This window comes from Xyrauchen texanus, chromosome 7 (assembly GCF_025860055.1).
Source record: "Xyrauchen texanus isolate HMW12.3.18 chromosome 7, RBS_HiC_50CHRs, whole genome shotgun sequence".
Lineage (NCBI taxonomy): Eukaryota > Metazoa > Chordata > Actinopteri > Cypriniformes > Catostomidae > Xyrauchen > Xyrauchen texanus.
The window spans coordinates 8,600,686-8,612,887 of NC_068282.1; the positions used below are offsets into that span (position 1 = coordinate 8,600,686).

A 12,202-nucleotide genomic window follows, 5' to 3' on the forward strand; every position below is an offset into this window, starting at 1 on the left:
GTGGAAAGCACTTTAGGAATATACCCGTGCTTTGGCCTAAGGACAACTCTGCAGTCGTTAGGTCCAAATTCCAGGCAAGCAGCGCTTAATGACAGCGCGTTAAGTTCGCCCACTCTCTTGACTGAAGCGAGCGCCAGCAAGAGCGCAGTTTTGCTTTTTAAGGTGCACTGTTCGGAGAGGTTCTAACGGGGCACTCTTGAGTGCGTCAAGGACCGTGGCCAGGTCCCAGATCGGCACCGAGGGGGGGCGAGGAGGGTTCATCCTCCTAGCGCCTCTTAAGAAACGAATGATTAGATCGTTTTTCCCTAATGAATGTCCTTTATCAGGATTGTGCGACGCCGCTATGGCAGCCACATAGACTTTGAGCGTGGAGGGTGTGCGACCCGCCTCCAGCAGCTCTTGCAAAAAGGCGAGTACACTTGGTATCTCACTACGATTTGGGGTTCAAGCTCTTGGTATCACACCAGTCACTGAACACTTTCCACTTTAGGGCATATAAAGCCTCGTAGAGGGTGCTCGCGCCTCAGTGATGGTTCTCAAAACTCCACTGGGGAGGTTCTCGGGAACCCGTTGAGGGGCCATGCATGGAGGGCCCTCCATAGAGTGCAGGGAGCTCAACCTAAGTCCACCCTGGCGATTTATATCACGAAACTACCGTCATGTTGTCTGTTCGGACCAGGACGTGTTCGTTTTTCAGGTACGGAAGCAGGGCTCTGAGAGCCAAGGCGACCGCCTTCATTTCCAGACAGTTGATATGTAGGCGCTTTTCCGGGTTTGACCAAAAGCCGGAGACAGGCCTGCCCTCGTAAAGGGCCCCCCATCCTATTTTGGAGGCATCTGTCGTGATCATTTTTCTCTGCGTGTTCACGCCCAGACTCATGCCGGTTTGATACCAGTTGATGGCTTTCCAGGGCGTCAGGGCTTTTATACAGCCGTGATTCGCTCTGATCAAAAAGTGGCCCGAGCGCCACGCATGAGTGGGGACACGGCTCTTGAGCCAGCGCTGGAGAGGACGCATGTGCAACAATCCTAGCTGGAGTACAGCTGATGCCGAGGCCATGAGACCGAGCATTCTTTGAAATCGTTTGACGGGGGCGCGCTGTCATCTGCACTGAGTCTAGCACTATTCCCAGAAGAGATATTCTGGCTGGGGGATAGCACGCTCTTTGCAAAAGTTATTCTCAGACCCAGGCATTCTAGATGGCTGATAATCCAAGATCTGTGCGTCGTTAACTGACCCTCTGATTGTGCTATGATTAGCCAATCGTCGAGGTAATTCAGTATTCGCACTCCCCGCTGTCTCAGGGGGGAAAGTGCCGCGTCCATACATTTCGTGAATGTACGGGGGCCAATGATAGGCCGAATGGTAGTACTGTGTACTGGTATGACTGTCCCTCGAAGCTGAATCTCAAAAAGGCCTGTGATGAGGCGCTATCGAATGTGAAAGTAAGCGTCTTTCAAATCCACTGATAGAAACCAACCCCGGGCGAACTTGCGCGAGGATATGTTTGGTTGTTAACATTCTGAATGAGCCGAATCATAAAAGCTTTGTTCAGATGTCTGAGATCTAGGATGGGGCGGAGGCCACCGTCCTTTTCGGGACGAGAAAATAGCGGCTGTAAAACCCGCCTAGCTCATAGAGGGAGGAACAGTTTCTATAGCGCCCTTCTCTATCAGTTCGAGCACCTCGGTGCGTAGAACATGTGACACATCTTTCCTCACTTTCGTCTCGACCACCGCTGAAAAGCGGGGTGGTCTCGTGGCGAATTGAAGTGAGTAACCGTGTTTTATTATGTTCAAAACCCATTTTGGCATGTCGGGATTTTTCCCAGGCTTTTGCTCGCACAGATATGGGCTGAATGTTGGCTGGGGGCGTGTCGCAGTGACGTATGGGCCCCACCGGCAAATTGCCTTGTGCTAACACTGAGTTTACAGCTCCCAGAGGCGCAGGTGCGCGCTGAGCAGCCGTGTTGAGTGCCGAGTGCAGAGGTGAGTGTGAGCTTACAGGCACGCACGCTATCTCCGTAATGCTCGCATCATGAGCTGGAGAAATGTTTGAAACTGTACAGACAGTGTTTACAGGTGGGGGTGCATACCTTGTAATAGGCACGCGCGCCACTTTCATAAAGCTTCCCGCTCTTAGCGGGAGTTTCTTAGCTCGCTGTCGCATCTGTGATGCTTGCGGCATGAGACAGAGAACTGTTTGAAACTGTATGTGCAGCGCTTATGGGTGGGGGTACATCTACTGTAGTACGCACGCCGCCACTTTCATAAAGCCTCCGCTCATGGCGGAGTGTTTTTGGCCATGCATACAGTGTTTGTAACTGTGGGAATGCGCACTTTAGTGTGGACACGTGACCCCTTAGTAACACAGGCAGAAAATGTGCTAACACTGAGCTTACAGCTCTCAGAGGCGCGGGCGCGCGCTGAGCAGCTGTGTTGAGTGCCGAGTGCACGCGCGCTATCTCCGTAATGCTCGCAGCCGGAGAAATGTTTGAAACTGTATAGACAGTGTTTACAGGTGGGGGTGCATACATTGTAATAGGCACGCGCGCCACTTTCATAAAGCTTCCCGCTCTTAGCGGGGAGTTTCTTGGCTCGCGCGTCGCATCTGTGATGCTTACGGCATGAGACAGAGAACTGTTTGAAACTGTATGGGCAGCACTTATGGGTGGGGGTGCATATACTGTAGTAGGCACGCGCGCCACTTACATAAAGCCTCCGCCATGGCGGGTGTTTTTGGTCATGCATACAGTGTTTGTAACTGTGGGAGTGCGACTTTAGTGTAGACACGTGACCCCTTAGTGACACAGGCAGAAAATGTGCTAACACTGAGCTTACAGCTCTCAGAGGCGTGGCAGCTGAGCAGCTTTGTTGAGAGCAGGGGTGCGTGTGAGATTACAGGCACGCCGCTATCTCCGTAATGCTCGCAGCAAGAGCCGGAGAAATGTTTGAAACGACAGTGTTTACGGGTGGGGGTGCATACATTGTAATAGGCACGCCGCCACTTCCATAAAGCTTCCCGCTCTTAGCGGGAGTTTCTTAGCTCACGGCGCATCTGTGATGCTCGCGGCGTGAGCCAGAGATCTGCTTGGAACTGTATGGGCAGCGCTACGGGTGGGGGTGCATACATTGTAATAGGCACTCGCGCCACTTTCATAAAGCCTCCGCTAGCGGCGGGTTTTTGGCCATGCATACAGTGTTTGTGTGTAGGGGTGCGTGCAGGACAGCAGGCACGCGCTACATTTATAGTATTTCCCGCTTTTACTGGGGAAGTGTTTATAACTGTGGGAACAGTGCTTGTGTGTAGTGGTGCATACATGACAATAGGCATACGGTCTACATTTATGGGGCGTCCAGCTCGAGCTGGGAAAGTATTCGGCACTGTTTGGACAGTATTGATATGTGGGAGTCGCACTTTAGTGTGGACACGTGACTCCTTAGTGACACAGGCAGAAAATGACTCTTCTCTCTGATTTCTGTGTGTTGCCGTTAAAGCGGCATTTGATTGCAGGTGAGCGAAGTTCTGTGACTGGCCCATTGACTGCTGTACAGACATTTCCAGCCGCCTGTAAGGGGACTGGGTAATGTTTTACACGCTTTGCTCGCTGCAGTGAAGCGTTCAGCGAACTCTCTTACCGTGCTGGTGCCCGTGCTGCGTGTCCGCTAATGTCGACGGCGCGGGGTCGAAAGCCGAGCCCGCCAGTCGTCGGATGCAGCGCCAATTGGAAAGGCTGTCATCCTTTTCACCGTTGTCCCCTGGCGCCCGAACGAGATGAGACCCACCGCTCTGTTGGAGGGGTGCTGGTCCGTCTGCGTGAATTGGACTGGCAGCGGGAGTTCTCGGTGGTGGTGAAGCACGGGGACTGGCCCGGCGTGGCGTCACTGAAGTCTGCGTGTTCTGGCGGCCTCCGTGAGCGGCGCTTTTTCTTGCGCGGCTCGAACAGAGGGACGGCAGCACGGTGGTAGCAGGCTCGTTCGCGTGAGGCGGCGGCGAGCGCGCGGCTCGTTGAGGCCCAGGGAGTCACATTCGGGGCATCCGCCTCGAGTGAAAGCAGCTTCTGCGTGGTCAGGTCCCAGGCAGCGAGTGCAGATAATGTGATGGTCCCTATCAGGAAGAAGGCCTCTGCACGAGGCGCAGGTCGAAGGCATTTGGAACAACGCCTCGAATTTGCTCTTTTACTAAATACAAAAAGTGTCGCAAAGGCGAACACTTGCAAAGTAGCTTAGCAAAAAGGATATAGTGATGCACGCTGGATGGCATAGCAGAAGGCTTCGAAGGCGGCTGAAGGCGCCGGCGTCCTCTTAGCAGTCCTGCTGTAGGCTTGTCAACGGCAGGCGAAAGACTCCAACAATCCGGAGGATCCAGCGAAGAGGAGGTCTTCGCTGAAGGAGATTAAATCTAAAGGAACTCGTATGACGGGGTGCCCATTATATAGCCTGGCTATGCTAATTTCGGCGGGCTCTGAGCGCGCGAACGCGAGGCGCGCGACCAATCAGAGTTGCCCCGTCATTGGTTTGAGCAGTTGCCGCAGCACAGCCAATGACCGAGCTGCCTCGCTCATTACTGTCTGCTGTGCAGCTGCAATGCGTTTTACATAAAGACTTCAATATTTCTCGAGAAACTGAGTTTTCCCATAGCGTAAGCTACTTACGCAATAGGAGAGACCTCTCGATAGGGAACCGGTTTGACATTACCAGAATTTACAAATCCATCGCTAAGGTGTTCTGAGTGGTTGTTATGGCATTTCTAAGCTGTTACTTACTGCCTAGAGTCAAAAGAATAGTTTCTGGGATTTTGCCAAGTGAGACATGTTTATAAATAAACGTCTTTTTTGGTCCTGGAACAGCATTCCCATCAACCAATCAGATTTTAGGGTTAAGTTCAGGGTTATTATTGGGGTTAAGTTTAGGGTTAGGGGCTTGTACATAATTTTAATGTAATTTCCCTCTATTTTTAGGTGTACTGTGGGTTACGGTTTCAATAGAATTACCAAAATAAAGAGGGATATCTTAGTGAGTACCATATGACAAATTCAACATACTGTTTTGTCAAAACCATATACTGGTTTTGGACCACAAAAAATGGAAGTTTAAAGGCGCACTCAGTAATTTTTTTTCCTCATTAAAAAAAGTTTAACTCCTAAAGACATGAATTGTAATGTTTCAATTTATGCAGGAAATCATGACCACTCACATTAAATGAAGACTCCAATCATATCAGTAACCTTATAAAAGCCATTTTATTTATCTTGGCGAGGTCCACACATGGGTGCTGCCAGGTTAGAATCACATGACCAGCCGAATACTACTCGCTTAATCTCAGTAACCGTCCCGTTATTTGACAGTTTTACTCATTGATTAACATAATCATGGCTGACTGTGAATAATACATTTCTACAATGGCATCTGAAACTGAACACTATTGGTTTTAAATTATGCTGCATCCAAACCACTAGGTGTCAGTGTAAGTCCATGATGACACAAAGACAAAAGTTACTGAGTGCACCATGAAACAGAACAACATTAAGTGAAATCTGACTGTCATTTGGAAATTATATTTTCAGGAAATTACATCTAAGGAGAAATTAAGTCTTATTACAGCACAAACCAATCTCTTGGATTGCAAATATTAGACAAACACTTTCCAGTATCCACATCCTCATGATATTCAAGTACCAATTAGTAGCTGGACAATTTTGAAAGCAAACTCAATAACTTCTTGGTTGTGGGTGCCATTTAGTTATCAGGATAACAATAGAGGTGTTTCCAGATCAATCATAATACACATCACATCATAGCGTTCACTGCCATCGCAACCAAGCACATTCATCCTAACAAACACATCAGGTGTCTGTTTACTCTCCACTAAGACTGAATTGTGCTCTCTCTTAAACACTTGTTCATGGCAGAACAAGCTTAATTCATTGTGTTATTGTCATTTGTGTACATACAATGTAAAATGTGAGATATACCTAGCACCTCTGAATAATGATTCAGTGAGAATTGGCATGTGAATTAAACTGAAGTGTGTACATTTTCAGGTGTTAAAATACTTTCTTCTATCCCAACCTAATATGCAGAGACAATTGCAAGTAACCCAGTAATAATTACACATGTTATTACACACTTCAGCGTTAAGATATCATTCAATACCCTACAATATCCAAGTATAAATTTGCATGCGTCTAAATAAAAGTCGGAATATACATTCACTGAGCACATTATAAGTAATAACTTGTCAATTTAAATTTGTATGCAATTATATAATCAACCAATCCTGTGGCAGCAGTGCAATTCATAAAATAATCAGGAGCTTTAATTAATGTTCACATCAACCATCAGAATGGGGAAAAATGTACTCTCAGTGATTTGGACAGTGGCATGATTGTTGGTGCCAGACGAGCTGGTTTGAGTATTTCTGTTACTGATGATCTCCTGGGATTTTTATGCACAACAGTTTCTAGAGTTTACTCATACAAAAATATCCAGTGGGTGGCAGTTCTGCAGATGGAAATGCCTTGATGATGAGAGATGAACAAGGAGAATGGCCAGATTGATTCTAGCTGACAGAAAGGCTATGTTAACTCAGATAACCACTCTGTACAATTGTGGTGAGAAGAATAGCATCTCAGAATGCAAAACATGTAGATTCTTGAGATGGATGGCCAACAACAGCAGAAGACCCCATCGGGAACTTTATTGGGACCATAGTGTTCCTAATAAAGTGCTACGTGAGTGTAGCTCTTGCATTGCACTTGATTTTAACCATGTATTATTTTGCATTTCCAATTTATTTACTCAACAAACAGCACATTTTTACTTGCACTTGTTAAGCATTCATTTCCGATCCTGTGGGTAAAAATGCTGGGTAAAGATCTTCTGCTTAAACTTAACTAAAAACATATAGTGTAGTAGTCACTACAAGCCAAACTGGCACGCCCAGGTACCCATTTCTAAATGTGCACGATAATTGCACTGTGTTACCAGTTAGGATTACAGACCTATGGAATGATGGATGGTGTGCATGTCAGATGTTGACTGGCACAGAAAAATTCATTTGAAAAAGTGTTTGCCCTTTAAAAGCCATGCATGCATTAATGCACCTGAGCATAATCCATGCAGAACAAATGTAGCCTTAGGTGGAATTCTCCATTCTTTGCTACTTAGTGTGTGACATGATGAGCTGACAGGTGAAGCCGTCTTCTTAGAGTGCACATTATGTCAGAAAACATTTGTGTTTAAGTAACATGAACTTTTCACAGGACAAATGTGTGTTTCAATAATAGGTCCAAAAGCTAAGTGGCAATATTACTTTAGCTCAAATACCAAAGCTATGCCAGAAACACTGTTTGGTAAATATACTAGAAGTAACTAGTATTTTCATTGTGGAGCATTTATCAATTTAAAGAATATTCTGGGTTCATTACAAGTTAAGCTCAATTGACCACCTTTGTGGCATGTTGATTACCACACAAATTAATTTCGACTGTCCCTCCTTTTCTTTTAAAAAAGCAAAAATCAAAGATACAGTGAGGCACTTACAATGAATGTGAATGGGGCCAATTTTTATAGGGCAGAAATGTGAAGCTTATAATTCCACAAAAGCGCTTACATTAATTCTTCTGTTAAAACTTGAGTATTATTTGAGCTGTAAAGTTGTTCAAATAGTCATGTTTGCAGGATTACTGCAGTACGTTGTCATAGCAACGAAGTAAAATAGTGAGCTTAAAATAGTAAGTATTTTAATGTTTACGGATTGGCCCAATTCACTTCCATTGTAAGTGTCTCACTTTAACCTAGATATTTGCTTTTTTTAAAGAAAAGTAGGGGCGAGTCCAAATACATTTTTGTGGTAATCAAAATTATGCCACAGATGCTGTCGATTGAGCTTAACTTTTATTAAACCCAGAATATTCCTTTTATTTACATGTTTATGCGCATTAGCTGGACCAACCTGAAAAATACAGTGTAGGATGGGAGTGAGTTTACCTGGTGTGATTAAAGGATGGGAACTTCGACTCATGTTCACTGCTTTCATCTCTGTTGGTCCTTCACTATCTCCTTTCTTCACGCCATCAGAGGAAGCGGTGTTCAAGTTACCTTTTCCGGCACCAGTGCTGGAGGTACCCTGGCTGGGTGTCTTTATGAGCGGGGTGGGCTGAATGGAGATGGGGGTCTGCTTTAAACTCAGTGCCTGGAGGCCCAAAGACTGAGAGGAGGAAGACGACCCCTGCTGGTTGCGCAGGGCAAGGTTCTGCACCTTTGAAAGACATAATATTTAAAGGCATAGTTCAACCAAAACTGACAATTCTTTCATTATTTACTAACCCTTTTGTTGTTCCAACCCTATTTGAATTTCTTATGTGGAACACAATAGGAGATGTTAGACAGAATGTAAGTCTCAGTCACTATTTACGTTCATTGCATCTTTTTAAATGCAATTATAGTGAATGGTGACTGAGACTTACATTCTTCCTAACATTTCCTTTTTGTGTTCCATAAATGAAAGAAAGGTTTGGAGCATCATTAGGTTGAATACATGATGAAATAATTTAAAATTTGCTTTAATTTTTTTTATTTTAATTGTGATATAATTCCCTAGACCAAAATCTTAAAGGAATGTGTACAGGGTTTCAATAGGAATGTCTATCACAATTTGGAACAAATCTAAAAGAATCCTTCAAGAATCAAATTAGATATTTTATGGATTTTATTTTAAAAAGGCCACGTTCACACTAATATGTTTTTGTTTAAAAATGCATTGATTTTGCTATGTTTACACCTCTAATCCACACAAGAGCAGCATGTTCATCAAAAAAGGGAGCATCTCTATTAATGCATTTTTTGGAAAATTATTGATGTCAGTGTGTGTACCTGTGCTGAGGCAGACTGTGTGTTATTGGTTGCATTCGTGTCAGACTGTAGAGCCGTTACTGTAGCTGTTGGAGCAAGAATAAGCTGCGAGGACAGAGGGACAGCTCGACCCAAACTCCTCGCTACATGCACAAGATTACTCTGCTGAGCCTAAAACAATCACACACATAAAACATATTAACAAAGATATTCATCATTGCCATATCCTTTGAGAAACTGTCAATCATGCATTAGGTGCATAAATGCTATTTCACTAGTATGAGAATGTTGATCTAGAATCTTTTGCTGGAAAACCAAGCAATCTACGATCAAAAATCGTTAAAAAAAAAACACGCACCCCCAAAAATGTATAAATACAGGTGCAAAACCAAAAACCATTTAAATGAAAACACGCAACAAAGTCGGCATATCGTTGCTCCCACATTAATGATGGATAGCATGTAGCTCGAAACATCACGTTTGCTTATTTGATTCATGGTGAGCTAATAACATTAAAGGCTGGGGTGTAAAGTAATTGAGTAAAAATGTTTTATGGGGGGGGGGTCTGCGTATCTCAGCAAGTATTGACACAGACTACCACCCCACGAGTCGAGAGATCAAATCCAGGGTGTGCTGAGTGACTCCAGCCAGGTCTCCTAAGCAACCAAATTGGCCCAGTTGCTAGGGAGGGTAGAGTCACATGGGGTAACCTCTTCATGGTCACGATTAGGGGTTCTCGCTCTCATTGGGGCACGTGGAGATTTGTGCGTGGATCGCGGAGAGTAGCATGAGTCTCCACATGCTGGGAGTCTCTGCGGTGTCATGCAACTGAGACTTGTCCTCCGCCACCCAGGTTGAGGCGAGTAACCACACCAGCACGAGGACTTACAAAGTAGTGGGCATTCCAAATTGGGAGAAAAGAGGATAAAATAAATAAATAATAAAAAAAAAAGGATTACTTTTTGGGATTTGTATTTTACTCAAGTGCCATTTAAACGGAATAGTACTTTTACTTAATTACATTTCCAAACAAAAAAAAAAGTTCTATTTACTACTTACAATTTTATTTAAACTTGAAAAGTACTCGCTACATTTTTGCAGATCGTTTTTCTTTCAGCTTACTGGTCTGAAGCCGCCTTTTCACTGCATCTGACAAGCAGCCACACGGCGGCTGTGTGAGGTTCCGACCATTTGCAGAGGCAGAATTTCGGATCTGTTTTGAGCTTTGGATACATTTAAATATCGTGCGACTAGACAGTATGTAACTGTTTGACAGAATGTGATGTATTCATTAAAAACTATGAGCACGAATATATATATCTATTAGTAAATAAGTTACTTTTTATTTCTTAATACTTAAGTATAATTGAATTTGAATCCTTTTTTACTTTCACTCAATTATGTTTATGGCAAGATAATTGGACTTTTATTTGAGTAAAATGTTCACTCATTATCCATTCTTTCACTTAAGTATAAGTATGGAGTACATTTCACAACCCTGATTAAAGGGATAGTTAACCCTAAAATTAAAATTCTCTCTTCATTTACTCACCTTCATGCCATCCCAGATGTGTATGACTTTCTTTCTTTTGCAGAACACAAATAAAGAATTTTAGAACAATATTTCAGCTCTGTAGATCCTTAAAATGCAAGTCAAACTTTGAAGCTTAAAAAAGCATAGAAATGCAGCATAAAAGTGATCCATACAGGATCTATCTATATCTTCAGAAGCGATATGAAAGGTGTAGGTGAGAAAAAGATATATTTAAGTCAATTGTTTTTTTAACTATAAATCTCCACTTTCAAACAGCCCTCCTAAGCATTCTTCTCTCCTAAGAGTTCTTCTTTTTAGTAAAAAAGGACTTTATTAAATTAAATATGGATCTGTTTATCATGCTTCTGAAGACATGGATTAAACCACTGGAGTCTTATGGGTTACTTTTATGCTGCCTTTATATGTTTAGGGTTCTTACACCTTTTCTAAAGTCAAATTCAAGCACTTTTCAAGCATTTTCAAGGTGTAGTTTCAAGCTTTTCCAGCACCTTACAGCTGTGGTAAATAACATATTTACATACATATACGTACTCCTTCGTCACATTAAATCAGAATTTTGAATTTTATTTTTTACAGTTGTCTGCAACAATCATGTCAACCCTTGCCTGTACCAACTGCATATATGAGTCAGTTATTTCTGTATTATCATTTATTTAATATTATTTATTGCTTCAAATTGTATATTATTTATTATTTTTAAATATACTTTATGTAAAATTAATTAATCTTTAAATAATACATTAAATATAAGTTAATAGAATATAAAGTATTCTTTCATTACAGCCATGCTACATAAAGTTTAAGCATCCCAACTATAAAGTTAATGTGTAATTTTGCGGTTGTCCTGCTGGCGTCCTTCACGAGTCAGTCTCCTTAAGATGCACTTGACACTTTGCTGATTTTCAGGAGCTTATAATGTTACAACGCTATTGAGATGTCAGTTTCATAATTTTTATGATTGACAGGTTTTTGGAAAATGCTGCCCTGACCACATATCATATAACTCTATACAATAAGAGGTTGCATTTTAAATATACTAATAATCACTTTACAGTCAACTCATCACTTTGTGAATGATTGTGCATATGAATGACATATTAGTTTTTCTACAACATGTTTTTAAATATATAATCACATTATCATCATCATCAAATCATATGTTCTCTGCGCTTAGATGCATCCACTGATGCCATGAATGAAATTGTCCGCAGACACTGATCTAGAGTCAGCTTTTTGCATCTATAACAGTTAAAGGTCTGGATTTTGATATGGAAACGAATCATGGACTGCAGTTACAGACAGCTATACTGGAGCAGGAATCAGATGAATCAGGCACAAACTCTCTGTGCATGAACTGATGGAAGCAGAACAGTGACTGCAAATTGCAAAATGAGTTACATCATGCGCAATTACTAGTGTTGATGCATGGAGTTAATGTTAACTTTGCAAGTTTTTTGGCACCAGGTTAACTTGCTAATTTGCTTCATTGAATTTAGTTAACCAACATTCAATTAATGGCATTTACTCTCTTCATTGACTTGTCTGGCAAAAAATTGGGTTTACGTACCTCCCGAAAATGGACTATAATTTAGCCTGCGAATTTGCCAGCTAGCTTAAACAAACGTAACATGTAACGTTGGTCTAATTGAAAATTCCCTACAGCTTAACTTTTACATGGCTGAAAAGGGCAGACTCTCCATGGTGAATAGCTGCACATCCTTTTTGCAGACTTTTACAGGATTTGGTCCTTGTTTAAACCATAACTTGTATTTTTCGTTTTCAAGCCAACGC

General features: G+C 42.7%; 1 protein-coding gene across 1 annotated transcript in view; it reads right to left on the bottom strand.

The window, feature by feature from the left end:
- phc2b (polyhomeotic homolog 2b (Drosophila)) overlaps positions 1–12,202 on the bottom strand; it is a 54,597-nt gene that overhangs the window by 13,359 nt on the left and 29,036 nt on the right. The window contains exons 6-7 of the mRNA XM_052131113.1: positions 8,878–9,027; positions 7,993–8,263 (exon numbers count right to left, since the gene is read on the bottom strand). Coding sequence (XP_051987073.1) covers positions 7,993–8,263; positions 8,878–9,027 — 421 coding nt within the window. The remainder of the gene's footprint in view (positions 1–7,992; positions 8,264–8,877; positions 9,028–12,202) is intronic.